Below are 26,122 nucleotides of genomic sequence, written 5' to 3'. Positions count from 1 at the left end.
TTTGGCAACAGCTGGCAAAATCAAAACTCATTTACCAATAATTTGGCTTTCCTTTGGGATGCTTGTAGAATCATGGTTACCAGAGACCGGAGCATATGCGTGCCCTAAGCTCATGACAAAGCAGTTAATTAAACCTTCCAGATTCTAAATCCTGACGGAAAATAACGGTCTCTGTGGTTTTTTGGAGCTAACCCATGGCTTGGAGGCTGAGGAGGGGAGTGGCTTAGAGCCGTGGGCTCTCAAACATGTGCAGGTATCTGAACCCCAGGCAGGCTTCTGGAATAGCTCACTGGACCCATTCTCAGAGTTCTGATTCCATTGGTGGAGGGGTGAGGCTTAGGGATTCACATTTCTAGTAAGTCCCCCGCTGCTGTTCTGGGGCCACACTTGAGAACCACTGGCACAGCAGTCAAGAGCTGTGGCCCCCACATCAGGCTGTCCTGGTGCGGCCACTTGCTCTTTCCTTCCATCAGCTGCCTAACCTCTGCGAGATGCTTCTCCGTTCTAAGCCTCAGGGTCTTTGATTATAAATTGGAGAAGTAGCAGAATCCACTCTCAAAGAGACGTTGTGAAGAATAAGATAATAGGGAGAAACCCCTTAACACAGTGCTGTCATGGAGTAAATGCTCAGTAAATATTTTAGCTAGTCCTCTACTCACTCACTCGTACAGGTCAGCAGTGTCCCTTTCTGGGTGGATAGTCTAGAAGCATTCTTTGCATATGTGTGTGAACAACCTTGGAGCAGAACAGAGCTCATGCTGCTCATTGTATAGTGAGAAGCTGGGGCTGTGATCAGTAGCCTTTAATAAACAGGAGAGTAGCTAAGTGAGTCACGGAGGGAGGGAGCTGGGGCTCGAGCTGCAAGCATAGATAATCTCAAGTGGGATTGCAGCGGGCAAAACGATAGCCTCTTTCATTTCCACCGAATCTAAAAATGTGCAAAGCAAAGCTGAATATCGTTAATGGATAGATGCAAGTGCAGTGAAAGAAAAAAGCATGGGGGGGGGGGGGGGAGAGACCAAACCGAGGCTGAGGAGGGGAGTGGCTTAGAGCCATGGGCTCTCAAACATGTGCAGGTATCTGAACCCCAGGCAGGCAGGGGTTGGGGTGTCAGGGGGGATAGAGTGAGGTTCATAGGGGCTTCATTTTTATCTGCCATGTTTTATCTCTTAAAATGAAAAACAAAAAAACTGAAGCCAATAGGGCAGCATGCTGTTCAAGTCAGGTTTTGGGGTGGTCTTCCCAGGTTTCATGGCATTATTTACTATGCTTTTCTGTAGCTTGGAGGTTTTATTTATTTTCGTCCGGTGTTCTCTGAGCTCGGGACCCCCGCATCGCCGCGTACAAACCTGGCTGGGTTGTAGGCGTTGTGCGGGAACTTCTATGCCCTTCCATGTAATTTTCTGAAATTGGCATTGTTGGTCCTGGCCAACCAAGTCTCCATGACATCCAACGTGACCGTGTCTATAATCTTTATGATCAGCATTTATGAGCATGAGCTCTTGAGAGAGACCTGAGAAATTACTTTGGTGGCCCCCTTCCCTGGACTACAGCCAGTCTGCCTGTGTTATTTCTAGTGCCATTCTCAGTATCGATGCCTGTTTTCAAGGCGGTGGGGGAGCTTCCACAGAATTTCCTTGGCGGTGGGGCTGGTTGTAAGGCGGGAGACTGGATTCCTGATCTGCCTCTGCCACAGTTGTCTCTGAGCCTCGGAGTTTTCACCCTTGAACTAGGGGTTGGACTGATGAACTCCAGTGACCCTCCCGCTCTGGGAGTCTGTGATTCTGTGAGGGGGTGTAAAAGTTGCGAGCCTCGGGCATAAACAAGCAACAGAGAGACACTTGGTATTCTGCTCTGCTGAGAGAAGAGAGGGCCTGCAGGCCGCAGGGAGCGGGAGGTCAATGAGGGAAGCTTCCTGGGCAGAAAGCCACTCCTAGCTTGGCGTGCTACTTAAACAGAACTTTCTGAATTATCCTCATTACGTTTATGCTGAAAACCCCTGACCATCAGGAAACTTATGTGAGTCTGTGCTGATTCCATCCAGAAAATGTCCCTGATCTTTAAAGGAGTTGGTCAGGTGTTGTGTTCTACCTGGGGTACCAAAAAAAAAAAAAGGAGTCAGTCAGCGAGGAGGTGCTGCCAGGTCCTGTTCTGTGGGGACTGCTGCTCTAGCCCTGTGTTTCTGAGCAGCTTCTCCAATCAGTATAGGGGGGCCAGGTGGAGGCCACTAAGTCTGCCAGGCATTAGGGGGAGCAGCTCCTATGCTCTCAGGTTGCGACGTGGAAGCTGGTTACCCTGGGAGCCTATGGCCCATTTCCCCACATCACCTGACTGGCCCAGAGATCTAAGCCCGGCTCCCTGTGCCACACTGGACAGTTATCCCGCCGGGGACCCTCAACGGTGCAACCAGACTTTCCCTAACTGGGCATGATGTCTCTTCCAGAGTGGAGATCCCTCAGCTGAGAGGGGCTGGCCACCAAGCCTCTCCCATTGACCTCATAGGAAGTCTACCTGAAAGAGACCATCTTGGGGCTTCCCAGAGGGGCAGAGCCAGGATTTGGACCCTGGCCATGTGCTTTGAGTCCCAGGCTTTGTGCCCTGAATTGCCACAGAGCCACCAGGATGCCAGGGTTCTGTCACCCCTTGCTGCAGACTGGTCACAGCTTTGGTCACCAGTCCCAGGATCCAGTTGTCAGGAGCTCCCTCCAGTGGCCATTTTTTGACAACTGAAGCCCTCTTAACAGTGAAGATTCTCAGCTTAAAATCCCTTGTGGCTCTCATCTGAAAGACTCTAGGGCAGTATCTATCAACTGTAAAATGACTCAGCAATTCTGTTTCTAGAAATATCATTTATCCGTTACTTGAAATCTACAGAGCACTTACCATGTACCAGACACTTTTGAAGCACTTGGAGTGTTGGTATACAAATAAACACACATGTCTGTTCTCAAAGAGCTGATGGTCTGCTGGGGGTGGGAGAGAGAGAGATAATAAATATAAGAAATAAGGGAGTCTAGGGGTGCCTGACTGGCTCAGTTGGGAGAGCATGTGATTCTTGATCTTCGGGTTGTGAGTTCGAGCCCCATGTTGGGTATAGAGATTACTTAAAGAAATAAGCTATAAAAAAAAAAAAAGTGAGTCTAGATCTTGCTATTTGCAACAACACGGGTGGACCTGGAGGACATTACGCCAAGTGAAATAAACCAGACATAGAAAGAAAAATATGGCATGATCTCACTTATATGTAAACCTAAAAGGTCAGATTAATAGAAGCAGGGAGTAGAGCAGTGGTTACAAAGAGTAGGGGCAGGGACTGAGGAGAGGGGAGATGTTGGTCAAAGGGCACAAATTCTCATTTATGGAATGGATAAGTCCTGGGGATCTAATGTGTAGCATGGTGACCATAGTTAATAGTATTGTATTGTGGGCGCCTGGGTGGCTCAGTCGGTTAAGCGACTGCCTTCGGCTCAGGTCATGATCCTGGAGTCCCGGGATTGAGTCCCGCATCGGGCTCCCTGCTCAGCAGGGAGTCTGCTTCTCCCTCTGACCCTTCCCGCTCTCATGTGCTCTTTCTCTCTCTCACTCTCGCTCTCTCAAATAAATAAATAAATAAAATCTTTAAAAAAAAAATAGTATTGTATTGTATACTGGAAATTTGCTAAGAGAGTAGACCTCAGAAGCTCTTACCACCAGTCACTAGGTGAGGAGATAGATATGTTAATTAACTCGACTGTAGTAATCACTTCAATCACTTCATGTTGTACACCTTAAATATTCATACCTCCAGAGATATCATGGGTTCAGTTCCAGACAACTATAATATACTGACTGTCACAATTAAGTGAGTTAAATGAATTTTGTGGTTTCCCAGTGCCTATAAAAGTTATGTTTACACTGTTCTGTAGTCTATTAAGTGTGCAGTAGCATTGTGTCCAAAAAAAAAATGTACATACCTTAATTTAAAAAATGCTCTTTCGATGGGGCACTTGGGTGGCTCAGTCAGTTGAGCATCCAACTCTTGCTCTCAGCTCCGGTCTTGATCTCAGGAGCATGAGTTCAAACCCCATGTTGGGCTCCATGCTGGGCGGGGAGCCTATGCAAAAAAATAATAATAATAATGATAAGTAAATAATTGTTAAAAAAATACTTTATTGCTAAAAAATGCTAATCATCATCTGAGCTTTCAGCAAGTCGTAATCACTGATCACAGATCACATAACAAATATAGTAAAAATGAAAAGGTTTGAAATATTATGAGAATCACCAAAATGTGATACAGACATGAGGTGAGCAAATGCTGTTGGAAAAATAGACTTGCCTGACATGGGGTTGCCACAAACCTTCAATTTATAAAAAAAAAATGCAGTATCTGGGAAGTTCAGTAAAGCAAAATGCAATGAAATCAGGTATGCCTGCATACAGTTCTCTTTAAAGATTTCTTTAAATGTAAAAAAAAAAAAGAGAGAGAGAGATATAGGTAAGTTCTAGCGCTCCACCATCCAGTACAGTAGCTGCTACTTGCTTGGGGCTACTTACATTAGTTAAATCAAATTAAAAGTTCACTTCCTGGGTCACACTAGTGACATTCAAGTGTTCAGTAGCTACATGTAGCTCACGGCACAGATACAGACCATTTCCATCATTACAGAAAGTTCTGTTAAACAGCACTGCTCTAGGGTATGTTGGTGATAGGTGCTATGAAAAAAAATTAGAGCAAGATTTGCAAAAAAGAGTGGTGTGGGGGTGGGGAGGGGATTGCAGTTTTCCGTGGGGTGATTGACGTATGCCTAATTTAGAAGCTTTTGAACAAAGGCTTGAAGGAGGTGTGGGGGTGAGCCAGGGCAATACTTGGGGGAAGAGTGTCCTTGGGCAGAGGGGACAGGCAAGGCAGAGGCGGAAGTGTGCCAATTTGGTAGGACTGGAAGGAACTGGGAGGGGGGCAACAGTAGGGAAGAAGTAATGGGGGCAGGTCACAAAGAGCCTGCATGATCCTACAAAAACCTAGAAAGACACAAAGATAGAAGGACAAAAATGCTGTGCAGCGTTGTTTGTAGTGGCAAAAATATTAGAGGTGATGTACCTGATCGTCAGCAGGGAACCGTGACATATCTGTGCAGTGGTTGGGAAGGATGAGGGTAGAAGGTACGGCTGTACTTGGAAAGCATCCTGGCGGCAGTGGGCTGCACTGAGAGGGCCATCACCCTGGTAGACTGGAAATCTGAAGCTCCCAGGAGTTGGGGTGTGAGGATGCCCTGTGGGTGCCTATACTCACTCTGTTCTGTCTCCGCTGCTGTAAAAGCAGAGGCCAGGGGACTGCTGAGGCCCCCGAAGACCTTAAACTCACCACAGTTGGGGAAAAGTCACCAGCGGGGAGGGAATTGTCCAGATGCTGACATCAACACCCCATGGGTTTACAGGAGGGGCCGAGATGTCCAGGCATAGGTTAGGGAATTGTGGGCTTGATGTGGAAGAGGCAGGGTGGCCTCTGTGACTGTCCTCCCTGCCCCTCCCCAAACTGTTTCCTGGCAGCGAATGGTCAAGAACCTGGAGAAGGAGCTGGTGCTGCTCAAGCAGGAGCTGGCCATCCATGACAGCCTGGTAAGGGGCTAGAGGCAGGGGTCTGGAGTGGGGGCTGGCCGGACTGCTAGAGGGGCTGGGGTCAGGGTACTGGGTGGACAGGAGCCAGATGGGTGGGAGGGCCAACTAGGCAGGGAGACTTGGCCGGGGGGGTGGGGTGCTGGGGAACAGGAATGCCTGAAGGGCAGGGATCCTGGAAGAGCAGGAGGATGTGGGCATGGGTGTCAGATATCAGGGAGCGGAGTCAGACGGTTGACAGGAGAACGAGGGGCAGGGGGCCAGGTCCCAGGCAGCTAGGGCAGGGGCAGACAGCATGATGGTCAGGGTCAGGGGAAGTGGGGCAGATTGGGCAGTGGGGGAGGGGGCGGCAGCAGAGGGCCCTGAGGGCAGAGGGTGGGAACGGGAGACCCCTGGTGGCTTGCCTGGGCCTGCTCACGGTCCAGGGGGGCTCTTAAGGCAGAGGCAGCCACCCCCCTCCCATGGCCCTCATGCTACAGAGTCTGCTGAGACTCAGCCAGCAGAGTCCCCTTGCTTGGAGTGGCAAGCCCGTGTCAGGCGGCTCTCGAGACCCAGTTGTCCCTCTGTGACCCGAGCACCTGGCCAGGACCCAGTGGTCCTGCCCTGTGTCCAGCCTCCCCTGATTGGTTCTCAGAATGACCCCTGCGGCCCCTGTTGGGCTCAGATGTTTGGAGCTTGTTGACATGTTCTTCATCCTCCTCCAAGGCCAACCGTACCCTTGTGAACTATGATCCCATGGATGAAATCCAGATTGCTGAGATCAACTCCCAGGTGCGGAGGTACCTGGAGGGGACGCTGGACGAGATCGACGTAAGGAGCCTCTCCTCGGGACCATGGCCTTCCTATCCTGGGCTTCCACCCTTGGGCTGGGCTGGCCTTGGAACCTCACACCAAGTGGGTGCAGGGGGTATGGGGTGGGTGGTGCTGGACCCCTGGCCTCGGGCCCTACAGCCTACCGAGGCCTCAGCATCCATGTTGAGGGTTACAAGGATGGGTGTGCCCCTCAGAGTGGCCAGCGGCCTTGAACAGATTTGACCACACGGGGGGGGGGGGGGGGGGGGGGGGTCCATCACCCCAGGCACAGGTGCGGTCCCTGGAGCCGGGCTGCCCTGGATCCCAGCTCAGCTCAGTTGTCTCCTTGCTGAGTGACTTCAGCAAAACGCTCAATCTCGTGTACTTGGAGTGAGGAGGGAAACCAAAGTGGAACTAACTGAGCTGCAGCAGCTCAGGTGCTCAGCTGTGCTGGGCGGAGTGAGGTCATTCAAGGATGATGGTCATGTGGGCTGACAGGGCAGACATTCAGGGCCTGTGTTGGAGTAGGCCAAGGAGGAGGAGACTGCAGCCACACAGGGAAGGGTCCTCAGAGGGAAGGATGCATTCTGCTTTTACAGTGCAGGCCAGCAAACCCCTCATCAGGGAGCTACATGGCAGATCACCACCCCCCGCCCCGCCGGCCTGTTACTGTGGCAGCTATAACTGGCAAGCCTGGGACAACAGGGGCGGCTCCTCTGGCCTTGGAGCAGGGTTAGTCCCAGAATGACCCTCCGTCAAGGATAATGCTTGTGGTCTGTAGGGCCAAGAGGGAAGCCATTGGCCTTCCTCTAGCCACAGATGTGTATGTGCCACACAGAAAGTTCATAACAGAACCTTGTAGAAACAGGAGAGAGCTGAAGACCATAAATGTTATTAAAATTTTTTTCTTAGTATGTTCAAGAACTAGAGTCATTTTAATTTTATGGAGACCTTCACTTAGAAAAGGTAATTTTTAAAGATTCATTTATTTGAGAGAGAGAGCGTGAGCATGCAAGTGTGGCAAAGGGAGAGGGAGAAAGAGAATCTCAAGCAGACTCCCTGCTGAGCATGGAGCCTGATACGGGGCTGGATCTCACGACCCTGAGATCACAACTTGAGCCGAAACAAAGAGTCAGCTGCTTAACTGATTGCACCACTCAGGAGCTCCAGGGGAGGTCAGTTTTATAACCTCAGTAAATACTTAGTTTGAAAACTATGAATCAATTGTTTCTCTGTTCTTTTTTTTTTTTTTTTTAAGATTTTATTTATTCATTTGAGAGAGAGAGACAGAGCCAAGCAGGGGGAGAAGCAGAGGGAGAGGGAGAAGCAGACTCCCCGCTGAGCTGGGAGCCCGACACAGGGCTTGATCCCAGGACCTGGAAATCATGACCTGAGTTGAAGGCAGATGCCCAATTACTGAGCCACCCAGGCGCCCCTGTTTCTCTGTTCTTGAGATTTCTGATGTTCCATTAAGACAGATAATCAAAGGGTTAGCCAAAGAGTCCTGGTTTCTCTACTAACCATAGACACACCCTCAGTCCTTTGCTGCCTTGCTGCCTTCCCTCCAGATCATCAACCTCAGACAGATCCAGGAGGTGTTCAACCAGTTCCGGGTGGTGCTGAGGTAAGGGACCCCCCCACCCACCCACCTGACTCCTACATCAGGCTGCCATTTTTGTTTCCCACAGTCAAGGTGTGGCCTCTAAGCACACTGCTGTGTTTCTCATGGGTGAGAAGCCAGCTCAGAGTCCTTGGGCTGTGCCCAGGCCCCTGAGCTCTCAGATCCTCCAGCCCTCCCTATCCCCTGGGGGGAAGCAGGGAGGAGAGCCCTCCAATCAAGGACAGCTCAGAGAGGAAGTGGTTCCTGGTGGGTGTTTCCCGAGTTCATTAATTAGACGGGAGGTCCTTCTGGAGTACCAGCCCTGAGCGTGGCCAGAGCAGGGCATCGTGAAGACTCCCTGTGTCCAACGCCCACTTCAGGAGTCATTTGCAGTTTATTTGGGTGCAGACACACCTGTAGACTGAGCAGCTCATGCTGGGTAGTAGCACAGACATGGGTCACATGATTCCCAAGGGCCTTTTAAAGATAGAACCTAGGTGGGAAAGCATGGTCCTGAGGCAGGCTTACAGTCCTTGTTAAAGTTTTGGAGCAGAAGTTCCTGGCACACAAGGGTGGCCACTGCGGATTTTAGGGCTGGACAGTGGGTGTGTGCACTGAGGAATCGGGGTGTGGAATGGGCTTGTTTTCTAGCCTGGTTCATGATGAGGGTATGGTTCCATCCCAAGGGGCCACACCCAAATGACTTCTAATTCCCATACTTGGTTCTTGCTCTGGAAGTTTCAGCCTAGCGCCAAGGTGCGAGGTGTTCTCTCATTCTCTCTCAAGCCAACAGGAACAGGAAGTGGAGGCCACTTTGCGCAGGAAATACACCCTCATAGACAAGAATGACTTTGCCGCCATCTCTGCAGTCCAGAAGGTATGCATGGTTGCTTCTTGTTGACAGTATTCATGTCAGATTTTTTCCATCCCCAGACCTTTCCAGGAAGAGCAGGTGTTCCGCATTAGAGCAGATCTGGGGTTGCAACAGATAAAGATAGCACCAGGATGAGTGGGACCCAGGCAAGAGTAAACTGTATATGAATTCAAAATGATCTACAATATTGGGGACATGACCATAAACATGACCATAAACAAGACCAATTCCTGGAGTTAGGTTGGAAACAGGCCTTAAGATCCTCAAGGAGACACCAGACCATTGAGTGGATTTGATGTGGAACGTGTACATTGGTAGGGTGGTCAGAGATAGTGCTGTTGGAGACGGCCTGAAGCCAGCAGCCTAGGCCTGCTCTCTTGGCATGTGGGGTGAACATGCCCACCTGAGTACATGTATACTTGGGTCCCCCACAGGCCAAAACCCTTAATCTAACCCTCGGCCCTGTGGCTGGCCTCTATCCAGGCAGGGCTTGTGGACGTTGATGGCCACCTAGTGGGTGAGCCTGATGGACAAGGCTTCGGACTCGGGGTCACCCCTTACTCTACCAAACCTGGGAAGAAATCCAAGTCCAAGAAGATGTTCAAAGAACAGCTCGGGTGAGGAACCTTCCTGTTGCTTTACCTGCTCGGCACCTGGCCCTCCGTGGCTGGTGAAAGAGAGGACACAAGCTAGTGTCTTCGCTACTGGGTGGTCCCAGTTGCTCATATTGCTGCCAATACTATAGCAACACCTGTGGAGCCCAGGCTGTGCTGGCTGCCTCTTGTCCACACAGCAACCCCAAGAGGTAGGAGTTCATGTCTCCATTTTACTGATGTAGATACCGAAGCTCGGAGAGGCGAAATCACTTCCAAGGTCACACCACTGAGGAGTGATAGAGTAGAAGAGAGAAGCCCCACCCCCAGTACTACATGCGGAAACCACCCCTAACCGGAGTCCTTTTGTGACCCAGCTCCCTGCTACTCATGTCACCTAAAAACCCCAGTTCGCCATCCAGACAAGAATCATTTGTGTGTGCCAGGTGGGAGGAGTGTCTAGGCTCACTTCATGAGATGCCGTCCCTGGAAGATGCTGGTAGTGGTGGACGTGAACACAGGCTCTAGGAGGCTCCTCTCGCTGAAGGGGTCACCTCATGGGAGGCATGACAGCCTCTCTGTGCTTCCGTTTCCTTCTCCCTAAATTGGGAATCCTAATAGTAGCTTCAAAGTCAGGGGGTTGTTGGGAAGATAAATGGGTGAAGGCAGTCCCTGTACCTAGAAAGTAGGCAATGCGAATGTGGTGTTGCTGTTATTACCATCTGCTAAAGGACACAGGCCAGAGCTGACTGTAGAAAACTGTTCCATGCGGAACAGGAGTCGGGTAGCAGGGGTTGCCGAGGCCCCTGGCCTCCTCCTGATGGCTCAGGCTGGCTCAGATGTGCCTCTCTGAGGAGGAAGACCCTGGGTGCCATCACTTGGAGAGCGAGGGCAGCTACTTTCCTGGGGGTGGGTGTGGGCACTAGTGGAGGCGAGAGAGCAGGTCATGGACTGGTCAGGGCAGCAGGGCAGACATGTCTTGCTTTACCTTTGGTCCGCAGACAGACTTACCCTGGGTGGGAGCTCTACCACCCCTTCCCCAGGAGGCCTGTGTGATCAAGACCTCAGCAGCCCAGATGCTCCAGAAGCCTGTGGCCCGCCCCACAGGTCCAGCCGCTTTCAGACCTGGAGCCTGCCTAGTTTTCCCAGGTGTCTCCTGGCTGGGATGGGACTTCTGATGTCTGAGGGTTTGGAAATGTCACTCCCTTAAGTACCAGAGACACCTTACTGCCCATGACTGAGCCCTGGGGCCTCCCTGCCTTCTCCTTCCAGCTCTTTAGCAAGAAAGGAAGGTGCCGGCAGCCCTGTGAGTGGCAAGGATTTGGAGGTCTCTACCTCCAAGACCCAGCTGACCCCGTCCTCCAAGGAGGGGGATGTCAAAGAGCTGCCTCTGCGGGACCGGGAGACCTCCAGCATTGAGCCTCTTCCCTCAGACTCCCCGAAGGAGGAATCACGCCCACCCAGGTAACACCTCATGCAAGTTCACCAGATCATTCAAAACCAGACTGTGATCCTCAGCATGTCAAGAGCACCTGCAGATAGATGAGAAATAAAATAGGGGATAATAGGCAAAGACTAGGAGCACAGTCCAGAAAGAAGCAACATGATGGCTTATCCACAGGTGAAATGGTCACACCTCGGGAGTCCTCCAATATACGCAGTTATTCATGGAATCATTTTAGGCCCTTCAAATAGCAGTTATTTAAATAATTACATTTACATTAAAAAAAATAACTAATGCGTTCAAAAGGCCCCAAATTCTCAAGGTATGAGACCCCTTCCTCTAGATACGCAGTTCCTCTCCCTGGTGAGCCAGTAACTGAGTGCCCAGTAATGTATCCTGTGGAAATAGAGATGTGGACAGAGATTTATGCAAATGGATATTCATTGCATCATTCGTTTAAAAAGCCAAAAACGATTTTGGGAAACACCTTCAGTAGCTAACATTACGGAAAAGGTACTAAGTGAATTATCATCTCTGCCCTTGGGATGTACAAGGATGTGCATGAAGAACTTTTTCCCCAGCAGGTGAACATTCCCAAGAACTCTGAGAAGTTGAAAGTACTGTACAGCAAACACCCACTTGATTCTACATTTAACACATTACTGACTTCATCATGCACCTGTCTTTCTCTCCATCCCTCGTATTTTTTGGATGCATTTCTTTTTTTTTTTTAACTTTTTAAAATTTTTTTATTATTTTTTAAAGGTTTTATTTATTTTTCTGAGAGAGAACTCGAGAGAGAGAGCACACACACAAGCGGCGGGGAGGGGCAGAGGCAGAGGGAGAAGCAGACTCCCCGCTGAGCAAGGAGCCTGATATGGGACTCGATCCCGGGGCCCTGGGATCATGACCTGAGCTGAAGGTGATGCTTACCCGACTGAGCCACCCCGGCGCCCCTAACTTTTTTTTTTTTTTTAAGATTCATTGATTTGAGAGAGAGAGAGAGTGAGTGAGTGAGCAGGGGAAGGGACAGAGAGAGAGAATCCTGAAGCAGATTCCCTGCTGAGCAGGGAGCCCGACGTGGGGCTCGATCCTGGGACCCCAAGATCACGACCTGAGCCAAAACCAAGAGCCGGCCATTCAACTGACTGAGCCCCCCAGGCACCTCTTGATGCGTTTCAAAGGAAGTTGCAGACAGTCCACATCCCCTGGCCCCCAGCACTTCACCTTACATCTCATTAACCAGAGTTCTCAGAGTGCTTTAGAGCATGAAGGAATGCCTCTGTGAAAAACGTAAGATGTAAAATTATATCTATTGCATGACCTCAAACATTAAAAAATGTATCAAAGAAATCCCTGAAGGAGATACACCAAGGTGTAGTTGCCAGTAGGTAGTGCCTGGTTTTTTGCTTTGTTTTCTGTTCCCTACACTTTTCCTTGCTGTCCTCACTTTCTGCTGTGGTCACGTGCCCTTGTGTGCGGGGAGAGACAGAGACCGGGGCGTGGTTCCTGCACAGGGTGCCTGGGAGTTCTGGCCTCCGGCCCACAGAAGCCCCCCTTCCTCCCCCGGGAAGAGAGGCGAGGTGCTGGGCTCTGGCTCCCCTTCCCCTCCCCTTCTGTCTTCAGGCCCAGTACCCCACCCCCCAAACCTGTGGCCTTTGAGGACTTTAAGAACGAGCGGGGCAGTGAGATCAACCGCATCTTCAAAGAGAACAAATCCATCTTGAATGAGCGGAGGAAAAGGGCCAGTGAGACCACACAGCGCATCAATGCCATCAAGCGGGAGATGGACGTGACCAAGGAGGCACTAAATTTTCAGAAGTCACTCCGGGAGAAGCAAGGTGAATGTGGTGGGAAGGTGGCCGGGGGCTGTGGGAGTTGAGTCATCCTGCTCTAAACGGGGCTGTCTTGGGCACAGGAGGACTGAAGTGGGTGGGGGCCGGCAGAGCATGTGGAAGTGTGGTCTTCACGCCTGGGTCATCATGTGGCTCTCGTCAGCCCCAGGGAGCCTTAGGCTCCTTCCCTGTCAGTCAGCCTTCGCCTGTGGGTCTCCCATTATTTTGTTATCTCAGACCTAAGTGCTGGGCCTTCTCCCTGATATGTGCTGCTCCCAGTGGAGAAGCAGGCCTTTGGTTTTATAGGGGCTTCCCCAGGGAGATGGGCAGCTGGTGACCCCCACAAGGGCCCTAGGTCCTTGTGTGGTCTCCTCACTACCCAGGGTAGTCTGATTGGCGTGGGGTTGCCGGTTAAGACAAAAGAAACTGAGGAGGGAAAGAGAATATGGGTACCAGAGGGCCTAGGGAGTCATTGTCACTGAGATCATTCCTCATGCCAAACCCTCAACACGGCCTGGGAATGTCTAGTCTCCTAAGGCAGGTGGTGTGGGGGGGGGGGCGTCCTCAGGCTCAGAGAACAGGGACCTCAGTGTGAGGAGGGTGCTCACTGGTTACCCTGACCCTGGTGCCCTTGTCCCAATGGTGGACAGCGCTCAGCCCTGCCCTGAGGTGCCCTCACACCTTGAGTGTGCAGAGGATGCGTCGGGGAGGGCTGATCAAACACGGACTCCTAGGCCCTGACTGTTGGTTCTAACTCAGGAGATCTGGAGCAAGGCCCAGAACCTGCATTTTAATGAGTAACCACCCCGACTCTGGGGCCAAGGTTCAGAAGCCACATTCTTGTTCACGTTCCTAGTTCCATTGTCCTTCTAACAGGGCACATTGGAGGTTACTGGGCTTTCCCTGACTAACTCACAGCCCTGTTCCAGGCAGGCTTCCCGGGTGACAATCCGTCAGGGCATCTCCAGATGTCATTTGTTTTATTTCTGCAGGCTAGGTGCATCATCTCACAGTGAGATGTGCACCTTACTCATTTACATCTCAGGGCAACTCCAAATTTGTGAGGCCACTTTGCTCATACTCTACACACCAACCGTGACACACTATTCCAGAGGGCTAAGCCTCCTTGGGTCTGGGCATGGGGGAGGGCTGGTCATGGTGGCTCCAGATATGCCCCAACCCAGAACCTCCAGGGTGAAGATCTTACAGGACCAAGGACTTCCTTGTCCCTTCTGCCCACACCTTCTTCGACTGTGCAACTTCTTATTACCTATTTACATATCTTAAGTAATATATATTCATGCTATGCTGACATATCATTTATGCCTAAACATACCTGAAAACAGATATTTTTAAGGAATGAGATGAAGATTCAACAAACAATATTTTAAAATAGTTAAAATTTGGGGGCGCCTGGCTGGCTCAGTCGTAAGAGCATGTGACTTGATCCCAGGGTCGTGAGTTCGAGCCCCATGCTGGGTGTAGAGATTACTCAAATAAATAAAAACTTAAAATGAAATAAAATATTTAAAATTTTATCTATCAGTATAAAAACTTTTTTTAAAGATTTTGAGAGAGAGTGAGAGCGAGCACAAGTGGGGGGCAGAGGGAGAGGGAGAAGCAGGCTCCCCGCTAAGCAGGGAGCCTGATGTGGGGATCAATCCCAGGACTCTGGGATCATGGTCTGAGCCGAAGGCAGACGCTTAACTGACTGAGCCACCCAGGTGCCCCAAAACACACATTTTTGCTCTTTCCCCCCAACATGAGTTGTTTTCCCATTGGTTGTTAAAATACTAAATAAAATACTTTTATTTTGAGGGAATAGATCAAGTAAATTTGTTTTTTGATTCATTTTGATTGATAGCCACTTATTGGCCCAGCAAGGTCAGCAAATTTGGCATGTTAATTAGTGTTTTGTGAAAGAAAAATGAAAAATCATTTTAGGTTCAACTCTTTGAAGTTTTTTCTTTGGCAATAATCCAAGAACCCCCCAGTGGGACACAAGGTGTTTACGGTCCCTCCCCATGTCATCAGAATACTGTAAAGACTTTACTCTGTACAGAACTTGTGTCTGTCACAGTGACCACACTGGGGACTGCCCACAGCACACAGACCAGGCCTCTCTGCACTGAAGGGGAGGGACCTGGGGGGGGCCACTCTGTACCCTCCCTCTCTAGACTTCCTGAATTGGGACCAATTCAAGATTCCTAGTTGCCTCTCCATAAATGGTGTGACAGTGTACCTTAATTTCCCCCACTGAATATCAGTGGAAGGACACCTGGAGACTGCCTTATGCACCCCCCTCCTCACTCTCCAGGGTTCCCCGGGGTGGAAGCCCCACGGCCCTGGTGCAGTTGACATGATGCCTGTGGTGAGCTTTCTAGGTCCCGTGGGCAGTGGCTGGCTGAGTGAATGGCTCCACAGACCATGTCATTTTGTCTCAACTCAGCATCCCTCATCTGACAGACCTTAAAAGTTCATGCCAAGACCATGAGTTGACAGATAGCACAACTGACCCCTCTCCTCCTGGAGCCTCTGACAGCCTCTTGACATAATACAGATTTACACGCTCTGTTCTTAATAACCTTGCCCAGGTGCCTTGTGGTACTAGCCCGTGGGGGCAGTTCATGTATATGACTCACAAAAAAGGTAGACATTCACTTAATTGAGGTGACTCCTGAGCTATCTTTGGCCAATAAGGTTTAAGATCAAAATAAGTGTGAAGCATGCGCCATCTCTACCCTCTCCCCTGCTCAGCCCTCCTGTTCTTAAAGTTGCCCGTGTGGCCCCCTCTGAGTTGAACTCCCTCTTCCGGTGAGACGTGGCCTGGTGGCCTGGCCTCCTTGTGCTTTGCCCACACCGGCCCCACAGCCCAGCCCTTCCTCTGGTGTCTGGTCTTCGTGTTTTGCCAGCACTTTGTTCCCTCTTTCCAGAATTCCTCCCTCTCCACGCCCCAAGTGCACAGCTCGTTCTCTGACCTCCTCTGTCCCTGCAGGCGAGTACGAGAACAAGGGGCTGATGATCATTGACGAGGAGGAATTCCTGCTGATCCTGAAGCTCAAAGACCTCAAGAAGCAGTACCGGGCTGAGTATCAGGACCTGCGTGACCTCAGGGCTGAGGTCCAGTACTGCCAGCACTTGGTGGATCAGTGTCGCCACCGCCTGCTCACGGGTGTGCCATTTGGGAAGGTCGGCCGGCCGCCTAATCTCCCGGGAGTCAGAGGGCAAGGCCACCACCCGGGTTCTTGAAGCGGCTTCAGAGCTTCTCTCTGACAGCTGGGGCTGGACAGGGGCTTCCGAAGTGTTTCCAGGACTCTGAGAGCTGGAGAGGGAGACAGGAAAGGGTGATACCCTAGAGCAGGAAGCGAAGAAGAGGGTGAGCCTGTGACAGGCACACACTCAGGCTTTACCTGCTTCCTCAGGGCCTTCCCAACACCTCACAGTGCTGTCTTCCTGCCTCCTTGCAGAATTTGATATCTGGTACAACGAGTCCTTCTTCATCCCCGAGGACATGCAAGTGTCACTGAAGCCAGCTAGTGGCATCCGGCCAGGCATGGTGCCTATCAGCAGGCTCGTGGCTCTGGTGAGTGGCACAGGGGCCGGCGTGGGGACAGTGGATGAGCACAGTGTGGTGGGCAGTACCCTTTATCCTCTGTTTTCTCCGCAAACATGGCTGTGTATGGGCTGCTCCCAGCCTCTCCCATGGCTGGCCCAGGCAGATGGACAGGTCCAGGTCTCTCCCTAGTTATGGAGGATGGGGACACAGAAAACATCACTTGCTGCTGCCACCTTTCCGGGGTGGCTCATCCTGCCCAGGTGGCAGCTACAGGATATCTGGCAAATATGCGACCAGGGGGTGTGAGCTGCCCTGCGTGGGGATTTATAGACCCTACAAGGGGCTGCCCTGATGCCCCCCCCCGCCCCGCCCCAGGCCCTGTCAGGGTAGTTCCTAACAATGGCAGGCTGAAGGGACTGTGCTGAGTTGAGCCTCCCCTAGGGAGAAGATGACCAGGACAAGTTCAGCCAGCTGCAGCAGATGATGCTGCCGGAGGGCCCTGACTCCATCTCCTTCTACAATGCCAAAGTCAAGACAGAACAGAAGGTAACTGGGGGAGGAGGGGGGTCATGTCTCCAGGAAGGTGGGGCCTCAGGGACCACATTATTAGGACACCCAAAATCACACTCCCCACTTTGGAGAGGCAAAGAAGGAATATGCCAGCCAAGGGAAATACAGAGTCACCCAGAGTCAGTGGGTATCTTCTGCCAACTCTACAGAGTCCTAGATTGGGTTACATCCAGCAGGGGTCCCACAGACCTGGAGATGGTTATTGGGAGCTAAGCTGGCTCATGTGTGGTTCACAGCCCAGGGCAGGGTCTGGGAATCTCCTGAGACTACTGCCTGTTGGGGACCGCCTCTCCAGTGGGGGCCACCACAAATAGGAGGCAGGGGACAGAGGATCACATGCAGCTGAGGCAAAGCTAGACAGGGTGTTGGCCACAGGCTGGGCCTGCACTCTCCTCCCTAAGCAGGTTGGGCCAGAGCAGAGGGGCTTGCTCTGCTGAGGCTCAGTCTGGAGCCAGAACACAGAGGGCCCGTGGTGTGCCCATAGGCTATTCTTTTTATTTTATTTTTTTTTTAAGATTTTATTTATTTATTTGAGAGAGAGAGCATGAGCGGGGGTGGAGGGGGAGGGACAGAGAGAGAGGGAGAAGCAGACTCCCCACTGAGCAGGGAGCCCAGCAGGGCTCTATCCCAGGACCCTGGGATCATGACCTGAGCCTAAGGCAGATGCTTAACCAACTGAGCCACCCAGGCGCCCCCAACAGACCGTTCTTATACAGCAGGTAGCAGGTGCACATGGGGAGATTGCCAAAGAGAGCACATCATTTAAAAAATATAAATACAAAATGTAAATATAAATACAAATACCCAGTCCCCCATCCTCTCTGACACGGAACCCCTGTCACTTGTTTCTTGTGTTCCCATTGCGCATTGTGCTGTATCTTGCCTTTCCCACTAAATAGTGTATTCTGAAGATCATTCCATTTCTTTTTTTTCTTAAAGCTGTATACTAGTACTCCATTGTGAGGATGTATCAAAATGTACTTAATCCGTCTCGTATTGAGGAACATTTGGGCGGTTCCATTTGTTTACAATACCAATATTGTGATAACCTTGTACAAGTGCAAATTCACATATAAGTGAATATATGTGAAAGTTTTGTAGAAGTGAATTTTTTGGTCACAAGGACATATGTACTTTTTTTTAAGATTTTATTTATTTTTTGACAGAGAGAGACACAGTGAGAGAGGGAACACAAGCAGGGGGAGTGGGAGAGGGAGAAGCAGGCTTCCCACGGAGCAGGGAGCCCGATGCGGGGCTCGATCCCAGGACCCTGGGATCATGACCTGAGCCGAAGGCAGACACTTAACGCCTGAGCCACCCAGGCGCCCCGGACATGTGTACTTTTAATGGATGGTGCCAAATCACCTGCTTAGAGCTGGACCCGTCTGTACCTCCACAGCTTCACCACAAGATATATTATCCTGCTTTTTGGTTTTTTCCAATCTGAAAGGAGAAAATGGCCTCTCAGGGGAGCTTTAATTTGTATTTCTGTTATTATAAATGAAGTTGAGCTTCTCATATGTTTAAGTGCCATTTTAATTTCTTTTCCTGTAAATTGCCTATCTGTATTTTTGCCTATTTTTCTATCGTTTTTTGGTCTTTATTCTTATTAATTTGTAGGAAGTCTTGATATACTGGGAAGATTGGCTCTTTATGATATGAGCTGCAAATATTTTCCTGTTTGTCATTTCTCTTTTGTGTTTACCTCTGGTTTGTTGTAGTTATTCTGTTGGGTTTTTTTAAGATTTTATTTTTTTTGAGAGAAAGAGAGAGCATGCATGAGCGGGGGGAGGGGCAGAGGGAGAGGGAGAAGCAGACTCCTTGCTGAGCAGGGAGCCCAACGCAGGGCTGTATGTCTGTCTTTATGCCAGTACTATAATGTCTTGGTTACTGTAGATTTGTAGTTAGTTTTGAAATTGCAAAGTATGAATTCTCCATCTTTGTTCTTTTTTTTCCAAGATTGTTTTGACTATTCTGGGTTCCTTGTATTTCCATACAAATTTTCAGACCAGCTTGTCAGTTTATGCAAAGAAGCCAGCTGGGACCGGGGTTGTGTTGAATTTATAGATTACTTTGGGGAATATTGCCATCCTAACAATATTAAGTCTTCAAATCCATGAACATAGGCTATCTTTCTATTTGCTTAAGTCTTCAATTTCCTTCAGTGCAGTTTTGTACTTTTCAGAGTTTAAGTTTTGAACTTAAAAAATTGTTTTATTCCCAAGTATTTTATTATTTTTGATGCTATTATGAATGGAGTTGTATTTTAAATTTCATTCTTGGATTGTTCATTGTATTTCTATAGAAATACAGTTGGTTTTTGTATAATGATGTGGTATTCCATCACCTTGCTAAACTCATTTATTTATTTATTTATTTATTTTTTTTTGCTGAACTCATTTATTAATTCTAATAGTTTTTTAGTGGATTCCTTAGGACTTTATGCATATAAGATCATGTCATCTACAAATACAAATAGTTTTACTTCTTCCTCTCCGATCCAATGCCTTTTATATCTTTTTCTTGCCTAATTTGCCTGGCTAGAACCTCTGGTACAAAGTTGAAATAAGAGGTGAAAGTCGCCATCTTTGTCTTGTTTCTGACCTTAGGGGGAAGGTATTCATTCTTTCACTCTTAAGTATGATGTTAGCTGTGGGGTTTCCTAGAAAAGAAGAGTCTTAGAGCAGCACTTCTCACTCTGCCGTGCACATGACTCACCAGGCTCTTAGAAGACAGAGTCTGACGCAGCAGCCCTGGGGTGGAGCCTGAGATTCTGCTTTTCTGATAAGCTCCTAGATGATGCCTATGTGGCTAGTCCAGGGAACACCCTCTGAGCAACACACTTTGAAGTTCATTATTAGGGGGCACCTGGCTGGCTCAGAAGAGCATGCAACTCTTGATCTCGGGGTTGTGAGTTTGAGCCCTGCATGAGGTGTAGAGATTACTTAAATAAATAAAATTTTAAAAAATGAAGTTCCTTTTTAGAACCTTTCTTTTATCAGGGTGAAAAAATTCTCTTCTGTACCTAGTTCATTGAGTATTTTTATCAGAAAGGGATATTGGAGCCTTATCTTTTTGAATACTGTCTTTTTATTTTTATTCCCTCTTCTAGGATTCTGATTAGATGCACATTAGACTTTCTCATTATGTCCTCTGTATCTCTTAAAATCAGTCATTTCTTCCAGCTCCTCATCTCTATACTGTAATTTGGGTAATTTCTTTACATTCCTGTTTCAGTTTTTTAATGCCCTCTTCAGCTATGTCTAATCAGCCATATCTAAAAATTCTATTTGGTTCTTCTTCAAATTTACTTGGTCATTTTTTATAAACTCTTATTTCATTCTTTTTTTAAAAAATAACTTTGAGATAGGGGCGCCCGGGTGGCTCAGTCATTAAGCGTCTGCCTTCGGCTTAGGTCATGATCCCAGGGTCCTGGGATCGAACCCATATTGGGCTCCCTGCTCGGCGGGAAGTCTGCTTCTCCCTCTCTCTCTCACTGTGTTCTCTCTCTGTCAAATAAATAAATAAAATATTAAAAAAATAACTTTGAGATATAATTTATATACCATACAATTCACCCATTTAAAGTGTACAACTCAGTGGTTTTTCATATATCCACAGTTAAATGCAACCATAACCACAGTGAATTTTAGAACATTTTATTCTCTGGATTTTTACTCCTAAATATTTCAGTGTTTATTTTTTAAGAACGAGTACATTCTCTTACATAATCATGATATAGTACTTGAAATCAGGAAAATTAACAATGATGCAACTATATTATTTAATCCGAAGTCCATATTTAGCTTTTGCAGTTGTCCTAATGATGTCCTTTATGATTATTCTCCCTTCCCACCCTGTCCAGGGTCCAGTCTAGAATCATGCATTACATTTAGTTGCCATGTCTCCTTTAATCTAGAACAATTCCTCAGTCTTTCTTTGTGTATGATTTTTATATTTCTGAAGAGTCCAGGCCAATTTTTTTGGTTGGATGTCCCCAGTTTAGGTTTGTGTGATATCGTCTTGTGATTTAAATTCGAGTTATGCATTTTGGGCAGGAATACCACAGAAATGATGTTACATTCTTCATGGTACATCATATCAGGAGGTGCCTTAGTCAGTTTGGGATGCTATAACAACATACCATAGGCTGGGATCTTAAACAATAGACATTTCTTTCTCATGGTTCTAGAGGCTGAGAAGTCCAAGATCAAGGTGCTGGCAGATTTGCTTCTTGGTGAAGGCCTTGTTCCTGGCTCGTAAACAGCCATCTTCTTGCTGTGTGCTCACATGGCTTTCCTAGGCATGTGTTCTTCCTTTCTTTATAAGGACACTAAACCATCATGAGGAGCTCCACCCTCATGGCTTCATCTAAATCTTATTACCTCCCCAAAATTTCCCACCTCTTAATACCATTACAGTGGGGATTAAGGCTTCAACAATTGTGTTTTGAGGGAATAGAAACAGTCTGTAACAGGAGGCACAAGATGTTGCTTTGTCCTATTATTGGTGAGGTTAATTTTGATCAGTTGGTTAAAGTCACTGTGTATATTGAATAAGAGGACCACAAGGTCTTTTAGTGATAAAATTTTATTCCTTATTGTAAATTGTTGTAAACTTGTTTTGACTGGCATAAATTATTTCAAGATCATAGAAAAGGTGAACCAAAGTGATTTGCGTGGTTGCCACCATGAATCTCTCTTGATATTCCAGACAGACCTTGTGTTTTCTTTCATTACTTTCAAAGTCTCAGATAAACATTTAAATTCTAAATCATTCAACAGAGGAATCCTGCATTTCTGTAGTCAGTGTTATATTCTCCCACCCTCCCTGAGTCTCTAGGAGAACTCTCTGCATTGGACATTTCTTCTGTTTAAGACATGCCAATGCACGCGCTTTATATGCAGATGTTGCACTTGAGCCATTCCATCTTATATTTATTTAAACCTTTTCACATGTATTTTTACACACAAAATAGGATCAGATTTTTCAAGGTCAAAACGTTTTCCATTTTGCTGAATTTCTCTCATGGTAGCTTTTATTCGTGTGTGTGTTTAAATCATAAGTTCACATTTGATTGACCTGCAGCTGTCGGAGTCCCGAGTCCATAAGTGCATTCTCTCCCCCCGACAGTGTTTGCACTGCTTTTGCAGTTAGCCATGGGGCATTGCCAACGCAGGACCATTTTAACCTCCTCCAAAAATTCCAAAGTGAGGGGCACCTGGCTGGCTTAGTTGGTAGAGCACGAAACTCTTGATCTTGGGGTCATGAGTTCGAGCCCCATGTGTGGTGTAGTTTACTTAAAAAAAAAAATTACAACTTGAGAAGGGATTAATATCCAGAATATATAGAGAACTTTTAAAACTCAAAAATGGGCAAAGAATAGACATTTCTCAAAAGAAAACATATAGATGGACAGTACACACATGAAAAGATGCTCAAGGTCACAAATCGTTAGGGAAAGGCAAATCGAAACTACAAGATAACCACCTCATACCCATTAGGATGGCAACTATCTGAAAGCCAGAGAATAACAAGTGTTGGTAAGGACGTGGAGACATTGGAGCCCTGGTGTGTGTGCTGTGGGTGGGAATGTAAAATGGTACAGCCATTAAGTGAAACACGCCAGTCACCAAAAGGCAAACACTATAGGATTCCACTCACGTGAGGTATTTGGAGTCGCCAAAATCAGAGACAGGAAAGAGAATGGCAGTTCCAAGGGCTGGGGGAGGGAGGGAATGGGGAGTTAGTGCTTAATGGTTATGGAGTTTCAGCGTTGCAAGATGAAAAGAGTCAGGGGGATGGATGCTGGTGATGGTTGCACATTAGGAATGTATTTAATACCACTGAGCTGTACACTTAAAATGGCTCCGATGGTAAATTTTATGTAGTGTGTATTTTACCACAATAAAAACACTTGGGGGGGGGCGCAAAAGAATTCCAGTTTAATGTAGGAGCTTCAGTTCCAGTCCCCCACGCTGTGGGGGTTCTGGATTCATACCCACATTTCCAGTTGGGTTTCCCATTCGTTTGCTTAACTGCCCAGTGTTTCTATTTCCACGCCTGCTTTCTGAGAGCCCAGCAGTGCATTAATAGGGAAGAATTTGTGAACATTTAGTTGGTTTGGGGAGGGAGGGCCCTCCAGAGTACATGTGTGCCCACGCCTCTGCAGATAGAAACCTCTTCTTTTCTTTTTGAACCTAATTCTTGACAGAAACTTTCAAGTGGGCCCTTGGAACATACATGTTTCCTTTTAAACCTGCCTGCCACACCATTTTTTGGGGTGCCTGGATGGCTCAGTCGGTTAAGCATCTGCCTTCAGCTCAGGTCATGATCCCAGGGTCCTGGGATCGAGCCCTGCATCGGGCTCCCTGCTCAGTGGAGAGTCTGCTTCCCCCTCTCCCTCTGCCCCTCCCCCACCCCTGCTCATTCTTTCTCTTCTCTCTCTCAAATAAATAATATCTTTTTTAAAAAATATGCCTACCACACCATTTTAAAACAGTTTTACACACTTTCTTTTTTTTTTTTAAGTTTTTTTTTTTTTTTTGACAGAGAGAGACACAGCGAGAGAGGGAACACAAGCAGGGGAAGTGGGAGAGGGAGAAGCAGACTCCCCGCGGAGCAGGGAGCCCGACGCGGGCCTCGATCCCAGGACCCCGGGACCATGACCTGCGCCGAAGGCAGACACTTAATGACTGAGCCACCCAGGCGCCCCAGTTTTACACACTTTCTTTAGGACAAAAGAATGAAAGGGGATGAATGGAACCTATTTCTCACAGAATTGGGACTGGTCAGAGGGCATCCTTGTTCCCAAACTGTGATGTTTGCAGGAAGAATGATGGGGTGGCTGTAAATGGCATGGCTTCTGAGCCTTAGGTCCATACCTCCTAATCAATGCCTGTTTTCTCCTCTTTTCTGTGTCCAGCGCAATTACTTGAAAACCATGATGGGCCTCCAGCAGGGACACAGGAAATAGAGACTGCTCGCCAATACTTTAAGGGACAAGACTCCCAGGAGCCCCCGGCTGCTCCGTGTGGGCTGCTAAACCACCTGCCCGGAGCTCCAGACGCTCTGCTCCGAGGCTGGGGCCCAGCGCAGAGAACTCACGAGGGCTTGCCTGCCTCCCAACGCGAACATCCTTCACAGGACACCCTTGCTCACCTTCACAGACACTTTTGGTTTCAGTTCACTGCCTTATACGCAGGGACAGGATAAACTAACTTTCTAGTCTGGACTTTTGATGCTCACTCAAGAACTTGCTTTTATTTCCCGTCCAGGAGGATGTCTTCCCTGTGTACACGTGGGGTCAGAACTGAGTCTCCAGTGAGAAGGTGAAAAAGTAGCGCAGCCACCCTCCTCCTGGCACGGCTTTGTCCCACTGGCCGGCCCCTTTCCTTCCCTGGATAGACATCCTGGGGGTGAGCTGCGTCTGAGGAGCCCCACTTCCCACAGCTCCTTCAGGTCATAGGCTCATCAGGTGCTCCTGAGCCAGTGAAGGCAGGAGGCCCTCCTTCCTCAGCTACCAGAAGACGAATGGGTTTAGGTGGAAATGGCTGAAGGGCAGATTTTTTTTATCTCACAATAAGAAGAGGCTTAAAATGAGAGCAGTGTTACCATGACATTAGCAGGAAGAGCCCCACCGTAGGAGGCTCTCTGGCAAGGAGGTTACAGAACATGAACCGGATGGAAGGTTGAACTGGATGGCATTGGTCCAAAGACCCCGTGATTCTGACTTCAGCCCCTCAGTGAGCAGATGGATGGGGGTTTGTGGAAGACAGAAAGTAGAAAGGCATCCTTAGGGTCTCTGCCCTCTTCCTGTTCAGCCCCTTTCTCTTTCACTGACTGATACACAATGATCCTAAAAGAGCTTTCAGAGACTTCTACTACACCAAGGCTTCGCAGAGCAACTTTGAAGTACCCCAACTTCATCCCCCTGGGTGACACACACGGGGACTGTCCCTGACCATCACTAATGGTGTGCACACAGCCATGTTGATCAGTCCTGTTTCCTTTGATTGTGGCCAAATAGACAAGTCTGCCCAGGCTGTGCCTACCCTCCCAGCTAATGGAGGCCTTAGGCAGAGAGTTCTGATTCTTTCCCTTTCTTGGCTGCCCCTACTCTTACCAGGACTTATTGGGGGTTCCCGGGTCTTTGGGGCATCTCAGGAAAGAGGACATAGCAAACAGGTCACATCATCTTGTTGGGGCCACAGGAAGCATTTGTCTGTGGCATCACCAACCCCCTTTCCTTCATTCCAGCAGGGCCACAGGCCGGAATGGCATGGCCCTGCTGGACATCGCTCCCTAGGATTCCTAGATGGCCAGTCTCGGGCCTGCTGGCCAGGGCGAGCTGGGCTTCTGTCACGGCAGTTGGGCACGTTTGTCTTTAGCTCATTCATTACTACACAGGCCTCTTTGGCACATGTGAAACAGGTAGTGGTCAGCGCGGGCAGAGCCACAGGAATAAGCCAGGATGGTGCTCGGTAGATCACCCTTCGCACAAACTCCTCACAGGAGCAGATGCTTCCAACATGACAGGGAGCTAGGGGGCATCATGTCCACTCAGATGGGCCTGTTGTTCTAGAAACTAGTTCCAAAATCACCCCTGAGGGGACTTCCAGTTCCATCGTGTGACAGATAAGATAACCTGACAACTCTTGATACAAACAGAAATGCTGGCTCAGGTAGAAATTTTTATTTTTTATTATTTTTTAAAGATTTTATTTATTGGGTGCCTCCTTCCCTGCTCAGTGGGAAGCCTGCTTCTCCCTCTCCCACTCCCTCTGCTTGTGCTCTCTCTCTGTCAAATAAATAAATGAAATCATAAAATCTTAAAAAAAAAGAATGCTTAAAAAAAAAAAGATTTTATGTATTTATTTGAGAGAGAGAGCGCACAAGCATGGGGAGGGAGAAGCAGGCTCAGGGAGCCTGATGTGGGGCTCGATCCCAGGACACTGGGATTGTGACCTGAGCCGAAGGCAGATGCTTAAACGACTGAGCCACCCAGGCGCCTCTAGAAATTCTTTTAAATGCAAAGCTAAATTTGCAGGAAAGAAAGGGAACTGCCAGGCGCTGGAGAATTGAAAACCCAGAGTGGTCAGCATGTGACCTGGCTGTGGCCGCGGGGGATAGGAAGGTGTGTGAGCGTGTTGGTGCCCGTGAGTGTTAATGTCCACATAAGTGTGAAAAATAAGACCTCAGCCCATGCTCCCTAGGAAGTTGGAAGTGGGACCCTCTGCATAAAGCTGGCACTTTGAAGGCTT

At 48.6% G+C, this 26,122-nt stretch overlaps 1 protein-coding gene across 11 annotated transcripts in view; it reads left to right on the top strand.

Annotated features, from left to right (window-relative positions):
• KIF9 (kinesin family member 9) overlaps positions 1–25,656 on the top strand; it is a 47,628-nt gene extending 21,972 nt beyond the window's left edge. For 9 of the 11 annotated variants that reach the window (XM_027583197.2, XM_027583195.2, XM_027583194.2 and 6 more), the window contains 11 exons: positions 5,530–5,598; positions 6,301–6,405; positions 7,956–8,011; positions 8,774–8,864; positions 9,345–9,478; positions 10,727–10,918; positions 12,525–12,739; positions 15,729–15,905; positions 16,201–16,316; positions 16,731–16,835; positions 23,785–25,656. In XM_027583197.2, coding sequence (XP_027438998.1) covers positions 5,530–5,598; positions 6,301–6,405; positions 7,956–8,011; positions 8,774–8,864; positions 9,345–9,478; positions 10,727–10,918; positions 12,525–12,739; positions 15,729–15,905; positions 16,201–16,316; positions 16,731–16,835; positions 23,785–23,835 — 1,311 coding nt within the window. In that variant the 3' untranslated portion in view covers positions 23,836–25,656. Of the gene's footprint in view, positions 1–5,529; positions 5,599–6,300; positions 6,406–7,955; positions 8,012–8,773; positions 8,865–9,344; positions 9,479–10,726; positions 10,919–12,524; positions 12,740–15,728; positions 15,906–16,200; positions 16,317–16,730; positions 16,836–23,784 lie in introns of those variants that run through there. The other 2 variants (XM_027583196.2, XM_035726939.1) reach the window with 2 other exon arrangements.
• The last annotated feature ends 466 nt before the right edge of the window (positions 25,657–26,122 follow it).

The sequence above is a fragment of the Zalophus californianus genome, chromosome 1 (genome assembly GCF_009762305.2).
Source record: "Zalophus californianus isolate mZalCal1 chromosome 1, mZalCal1.pri.v2, whole genome shotgun sequence".
Taxonomy (NCBI): Eukaryota; Metazoa; Chordata; class Mammalia; order Carnivora; family Otariidae; genus Zalophus; species Zalophus californianus.
This window is presented reverse-complemented; position numbering and strand designations above follow the sequence as displayed.